Source organism: Salvia splendens, chromosome 1 (assembly GCF_004379255.2).
Source record: "Salvia splendens isolate huo1 chromosome 1, SspV2, whole genome shotgun sequence".
Classification (NCBI taxonomy): domain Eukaryota; kingdom Viridiplantae; phylum Streptophyta; class Magnoliopsida; order Lamiales; family Lamiaceae; genus Salvia; species Salvia splendens.
Genome location: NC_056032.1, coordinates 13646216 through 13653406, shown reverse-complemented (window position 1 = coordinate 13653406; position 7191 = coordinate 13646216). Strand labels below are relative to the sequence as shown.

General features: G+C 45.7%; 1 protein-coding gene across 1 annotated transcript; it reads left to right on the top strand.

Annotated features, from left to right (window-relative positions):
• The first annotated feature begins 1267 nt into the window (after window positions 1-1267).
• On the top strand, window positions 1268-2632 carry LOC121799637. Its single transcript, XM_042199099.1, has 3 exons — window positions 1268-1642; window positions 1913-1976; window positions 2202-2632. Exons 1-3 carry the CDS (start codon window positions 1268-1270, stop codon window positions 2630-2632), a joined length of 870 nt encoding a protein of 289 aa, XP_042055033.1.
• The last annotated feature ends 4559 nt before the right edge of the window (window positions 2633-7191 follow it).

Genomic DNA, 7191 nt, shown 5'->3' with positions numbered 1-7191 from the left:
CTCACATCCCAGTGGCGCCGGAGATGACCCCAGAGCTTCCACAGCCTACTGTCACACCCAAGTACGCGGAGGAGCTATTGTCACCGATTGAGATGCCTCACCAGGGGACGAGTTATGGTGACCCGGTGTGGATCAGCAGAGACCCCGAGTAGGATCTGTCAGACGGGTCGTAGCTATGCGGATGTAGTAGACTAGCATTCACTTTCCTTTCCCTTGTGTAATGAACTATGTAGGAATTCACTTTTCGCCTTCACATGTAACGAATGTTAAGCCCTCTCTAGAGGCAATTTTCCCTATCCTAATGAATACAAGTGACGTTGCGCAAATTTATGACTCTCTACTCGTTTACCTCTACGTATACATATATAAGAATGTGGATGATGCATGAAATGAATCCTAAAGATACACAGACGTGACATTATGAAGAGTATGGATAATTGTCACTAACTTTATCTTGTAAGCAGAATGCCGCCCAGGAGACACGCTGGAAGACCGAGGAGGTATGCATACGTACCGTAAAATGCTCCCCTGGGGAACAGGGCCGGAGGAGAAAGACCACCACAACCAACTCCTCCACCACCGCCTCCTCCACTACATGAGCGACGAGTGGAAGAATTATTCCTCAAACAGAACCCTCCTGTATTCAACTGCCTAGGAGACCCAGCTACGACCGAAAACTGGGTGTTCGCTATAGAGCGCATTTTCAACTTCTTACAGTGCAACGACAGGGAGCGTCTCACCTGTGTAACCTTTCAGTTGGTTGGATCCGCCGATTTCTGGTGGGAAGCGAGGAGGAAGACCATGTCCCCCGAACAATTGGCACTCCTAACATGGGAAGAGTTCAAGAATGGGCTATATGACAAATACATTCCTAAGAGCTACCGTAAAGCAAATGAAATAGAATTTTACAATCTGAAGCAAGGAAGGATGTCTGTGACCGAGTATGATCGGATGTTTTGTGACATGTCTCGCTATGCGCCCGACCAAGTGGACACTGATGAGAAGATGGCAGAAAAGTTTTGTGCCGGTCTGAGGCACGAGATAAGAAAGACATTGGCTAGCCATGGAGGTTTGTCCTACACTGAATCACTGGGCCGAGCTCTTGACATTGAGGCAGCTATGCCTAAGGAAAGGCCGACTGTACCTGTCACTACTGCACCTCCGCCGCAACAGCAGTAGAATCCTCGAGAAAAGAGGAAGTGGGAAGGAGACCGTGTCCCGACTGAAGCTAGGAAGCCACAGTTCACTCCAAGGCCACCACAGAACAATGGGCGCCAGACTGCCCCGACCCAAGCTGTGGAGCGCCGACCCTAGGCCCCTCACTGTGCAAAGTGCTCAAGGAACCATCACGGAGAGTGCAAGGCCGGGACCGATAAATACTTCAACTATGGCCGAAGCGGACACTTTTCTAGGAGCTACCCAGGCAAAGAGGCTGGAACGGGAGGCAGGCAGAACTATCAACGACAGCGTCCGCAACTACAGGCACTCCAAGCCGAGCAGAAGAGAGAGAATGCGGCACTCCCAGCACCACAGCCTCAGCGGCAGCTACGCCCGAGACTCCCCACTCAGTCAAGAGCCTTCGCACTGCGGCAGAGGCAGCCTAAGACTGAGCAGGGGAATCAGGAGCAAGGCAATTTTGCAGGTATGGGAACTCTCCTCTACGTACCTATCACCATTTTGTATGGGAACTCTCCTCTACGTACCTATCACCATTTTGTTTGATACTGGTGCATCGCACTCTTTCATATAAGCACCTTGTGTGGATACTTTGAACTTGCCCACGGATGAGATTGAACATAAGATGAGGGTGCCCTCACCCTTAGGAGGTCTTATAGACATCTCACGAACATGCTCGAATGTAGAATTTACTATGGGAAATCTGAACTTAGTGGCTCACTTACATGTGATGTAGATGTGGAGCGTCAACATCATATTAGGAATGGATTGGTTAGCCGAGAACTACGCTACCATCCGTTGTAAGGAGAGATAGATAGCTTTACAGTACCCCGGGATGGAACCCGTGATTTTCCATGGGATCTCTATGAGACGACGGAAGTCTATTATCTCTGCCCTACAAGCAACCACCATGATGAAGAAAGGATGCCCTACGTACCTCGTTTATCTGAATGGAGAAGAGAAGGAGGACATGAAGATTGAGAACGTAGCAGTAGTATGAGAATTTCTCGATGTCTTTCCCGAAGCACTACCAAGACTACCGCCAGACAGGCAACTGGAGTTCACCATCGATCTGGAACCAGGATCAGCTCCAGTATCAAAGGCATCTTATAGAATGGCACCAAAGGAGTTGGAAGAACTCAAGATACAGTTACAAGAACTGCTAGACTCGGGTTTCATCCGACCCAGTGTATCGCCATGGGGCGCACCAGAGATATTCGTGAAGAAGAAGGATGGCACACTGAGGATGTGTATAACCTATCGAGAGTTGAACAAGTTAACTCTCAAGAACAAGTACCCTTTACCGAGGATCAACGACCTCTTTGACCAGCTGCAAGGAGCTGGTGTGTTCTCGAAGATGGGCTTGAGATCGGGTTATCATCAGCTGAGAGTTCAACAGGAGATACACCTAAGACTGGATTTCACACCAGATATGGCCATTACGAATTTACTGTAATGCCTTTTGGGCTTACAAAAGCCCCAGTTGTGTTAATGGACCTAATGAACCGCGTGTTCTACCCATATCTAGACAAGTTCGTCCTAGTCTTTATAGATGACGTGCTCATTTACTCGAAGAATGAGAAGGAACACGAGAAGCAATTGAGGGCCACCTTGGAGACGTTAAGAGCTGAAAAGCTCTATGCTAAGTTTAGCAAATGTGAGTTCTGGCTTAACGAAGTGAACCTCCTTGGACACATAGTGACAACGGAAGGAATCCAAGTAGATCCTGCTAAAGTGGAAGCAGTGCAACATTGTCAATCGCCAACGAAATTCAGAGTTTCCTAGGATTGGCCGGATACTACCAAAGATTTATTGAAGGATTCTCCAAAATAGCAAGGCCAATGACTCAACAACTCCAGAAAGGAATTAAGGTCAATTGGACGCTAGAGTGCGAAGCAAGCTTCCAGCTGCAAAAGGAAAAGTTGACCACCGCACCAGTTCTAGTCGTGCCTGAACCATGGATCGACTATGTAGTGTATACATATGCATCCAAGGTCAGACTCGGGTGTTTGCTGATGCAGAATGGCAAGGTGATCGCTTATGCATCAACCCAGTTGAGGCCGCACGAGTTAAACTACCCGACGCACGACTTGGAATTGGCGGCAGTGGTACGTGCTTTGAAAATTTGGAGACATCACCTCTATGGAGTTCGATGTGAGATCTTCACAGATCACAAGAGTCTCAAATACTTCTTTGAACAAAAGGATCTAAACATGCGACAACGCAGATGGCTGGAATTAGTCAAGGACTATGACTGTGGTATAAATTATCACCCAAGAAAGGCGAACGTGGTAGCAGACGCCTTGAGCAGAAAGACTGCGCCCCACCTGGCCACCTTTCTCACACAAAATAAAGAGCTTATCCGCGAGTTCGCCAGGATGCGACTGGAAATAGTAAGAGCACCGGAGACGGTGGACAACAGAATTGCCACCTTGGTGATAGAACCAGATTTAAGGGCCAGAATCATTGATGCTCAAAGACAAGATGAGGCCTTAGAGAGAATTCGCCTAAAAGTGAGGACTGGGAAAGAAGAGAGTTACCGCGAAGAAGCGGATAATGCCCTCACTTTTGAAGGGAGATTGTGTATACCAAATGATGAGACACTCAGGAATGAGATCATGAGTGAGGCCCATGAGACGCCTTACACTGCTCATCCTGAAAGTACGAAAATGTACCAAGACATGAAGAAACATTTATGGTGGGATGGCATGAAAAGAAGCATAGCGTCGTTTGTAGAAAGATGTCTGGCGTGCCAGCAAGTAGGCTTTACACCAACGACCCTATGAAAAATTACAACCCCTTCAGATTCCAGAATGGAAATGGGAACATATTGCAATGGACTTTGTGACGGGGCTGCCAAAGTCCCAAAGAGGAAATACTGCCATTTGGGTGATTATAGATCGCCTCACCAGGAGTGCTCATTTTATCCAAATTCGTATCACATATGGATCAGACAAGTTGGCTCAAATCTACGTGCAGGAGATCATACGCTTACATGGCGTACCAGTAACTATCACTTCAGATCGTGACTCAAAATTTACTTCTAGATTTTGGATAAGTCTGCAGCGAGAGCTAAGCACTCAGCTCAATTTCAGCACTGCATTCCATCCACTGACGGACGGACAGTCCGAAAGGACAATCCAGACATTGGAGGATATGTTGAGAGCCGTAGTGCTTGACCGCAGAGGAAACTGAGAGCCAGTGCTGCCACTTATAGAGTTTGCTTACAACAACAGTTATCAGGCAACTATAAATATGGCCTCATATGAAGCCCGTTATGGAAAGAAATGTAGATCACCACTTTACTGGGATGAAGTCGGTGAGAGAAGGATTCTCGGATCGGACTCTGTGGAAGAGATGATAGAAATTGTCCGACAGATCCGAGAAAGAATCAAGGAACTCAGGATAGGCAGAAATCATACGCAGATGCTCGCAGAACCGATCTACGGTTCAAGACGGGAGATAAAGTTTTCCAGAAAGTGTCTCCGTCGAATGGGATAATGAGATTCAGCGTCAAGGGCAAGCTAAGACCGCGTTTCATCGGACCCTATGAAATCCTAGAAACAGTCGGCCTTGTGGCGCACAGATTAGCACTTCCGCCGAGCTTTGGAAACGTGCACAATGTTTTTCATGTGTCACAATTGAGGAAATATGTGTTCGATCCCAAGCACATAGTGCACCAAGAAGAAATGGTGTTAGAACCGGATTTGAGCTACGAAGAAAAACCAGAAGCAATCTTGGACCGAAAGGTGAAAGAGTTGAGGAATAAGGCGATCGTGACAGTGAAAGTCCTATGGAAGCATCATGGTCGCGAGGAAGAAACCTGGGAACTTGATGACAAGATGAAAGAGAAGTACCCGGAACTTTTTGAATGACATAAGCAAAATTTCGGGACGAAATTTTCGTTAAGGAGGGTAGAATGTAATAACCAAGAACTAATTTCCCGAAACTTATTAAATAACGTTGGAAACGTGGAGCGATTTCATCTTTCCAAATAATTAATGTACGATGAGTATACAATTCCTAAACTCGTTTTTTAGAATCACGATTTATAAGTGATACAAATCTAACAGAATTTAAAGAAAAGAACAAGGATCGAATGAAATGAAAGTGTGTCCGCTTATTCTTAAGTAAACAAAGTACAATGTATAAACTTCGAGCTATGTCGTAGATTACAAATATTTGATGATGGAAATAAAGGAAACAAAATACACTCTAACTTTATAGATATCCTATACATGGTTGTAAGAAGAGAAAGCTTGAAAAAGGAAGCACTATCCTATCACAATACTAGCTTCGGCCCCTTCTGACAAAAGTCCATAATTGCTCCTTCTATCTCTTCATCAGTCAACCCTTGGCTACTGATCAGGTCACACCATGCAGCTGCCTCTACATCAGCCTGCCCATATACATCCAATGCTTGTAGCTTTTCCTGCAATAGTTCAGTCTCAAGAAAATCTTGGACTAGAGGGTCAATCACATCCACATAGCATAGATTTTCAGAATCGATAGGCTTTTTCATGGCCTCATTGATATCAAAGGTAAACTTTTTTCCATAAAAATCAATACAAATTGTTCCCTTAGCCATATCTACAATTGTCTTGGCTGTCCTAAGAAATGGCCTTCCTAACAAAATACCGCTAAACTCCCTAGCTTCAGACTCACTCATCTTGATCACGTAAAAGTCAGCAGGATAAGTAAAGTCTTGTACTCTCACCAACACATTCTCTAACACTCCTTCAGGACTTATACACGACCTATCAGCCAGTTGGATTAATACCCTTGTGCTAGACAACGTTACTCCCTTCAGCCGATTATAAACTGACAATGGCATAACATTTATAGAAGCTCCCAGATCACACATTGCATGCTCGATTTTTACATCTCCTATAGTTATAGGTAAAGTGAACATACCGGGGTCTGCTCTCTTGGGTGGTAGCTTTTCTTGCACAATTGCTGACGCTATCCTTTCCACCATGATCTTCCCATCCTTCTGGGCTTCCCGGCTATGAATTCATTGATAAATTTTCCAAGCGGGGGTAGCTTAACGGCTTGGAGGAATGGTATGGTGATATCCAGCTTCCCAAAAATTGACATGTAATCCACTGGGTTTTTCTTCTTCCTCTTGGTCACGAAACGATAAGGGAATGGCTTTTTCCCTTTCTCTTCTTCGACCAGCTCCTCGACAGCCTTCCCGGAGTCTTTCTCAGGCACATTCTGGGCTGGAGTTTCCTTCGTCAGTTCTTTTTCCTTAGATGAGTTCACCATGGGCTGCCTGCTTCTGATTTCACTGTTCCTCGACGGTTCCTCACTCAAGAAAAATAGATCTTGCATTTGGGGTAGAGGTTTGTGTAGCTCCTCTTCCGAGACAGCGTCTCTCAGTAATGTTGCTCCACTTGATTCCCCACTGGACTTCTTGGGTTTGGGCCACTCATAGGAGGTACCGGACCGCAATGTGACATTGCTCACGTTTGCTTTCTCAGGTACATGGACTATAGACGGGAGTTTCCCTGAATTTTCTTTTAACTCACCCATCGAACTTTCCAGCTGGGCCAACTGCCTATTCATCATATCAATATTCTCTTTATGCTCCTTCTGGGCATTCTGCATCCCCTGCACTACTTCATTATTGGACTGCAACTCACCATTGATGCCCTGCTGCGAGGCAAGCAATTCTCCCATCATATCCTCCACAGATCGTCTTGACCTGATAGGATATTGGGACTGATTTGGCCCTTGGTGCTGGTTATACTGGGAATTTTGGTTGGGCTGAAAATTTTGGAAGTTTTGTTGGTTTTGGTTAGGCGGGTACTGGTTATACTGGCCAGGAGGGTTGTACTGGTCTTGGTGATATTGTTTCTGGTTTTGGTTTTGGAACTGGTTTTGGTTCTACTGATGTTGTTGACCCTGATTAGGCTGATTCTGGTAATTTTGAAAGTTTCTCTGGTGGGGTGGTATATAAACAGGGTTCGGCATCTGGTTTTGTGAGTTCTGGTTATGGGTTTGTTGGTTCTT

What these genes read in the sequence shown, in the direction of transcription:
- LOC121799637 (XM_042199099.1), top strand. Translation starts at nt 1,268, where the DNA reads ATGGGCGCCAGACTGCCCCGACCCAAGCTGTGGAGCGCCGACCCTAGG. An exon ending in GGAGCAAGGCAATTTTGCAG is followed by an intron (nt 1,643 to 1,912) that starts GTATGGGAACTC and finishes CATGTGATGTAG; the next exon opens with ATGTGGAGCGTCAACATCAT. An exon ending in GAACTACGCTACCATCCGTT is followed by an intron (nt 1,977 to 2,201) that starts GTAAGGAGAGAT and finishes TCTTTCCCGAAG; the next exon opens with CACTACCAAGACTACCGCCA.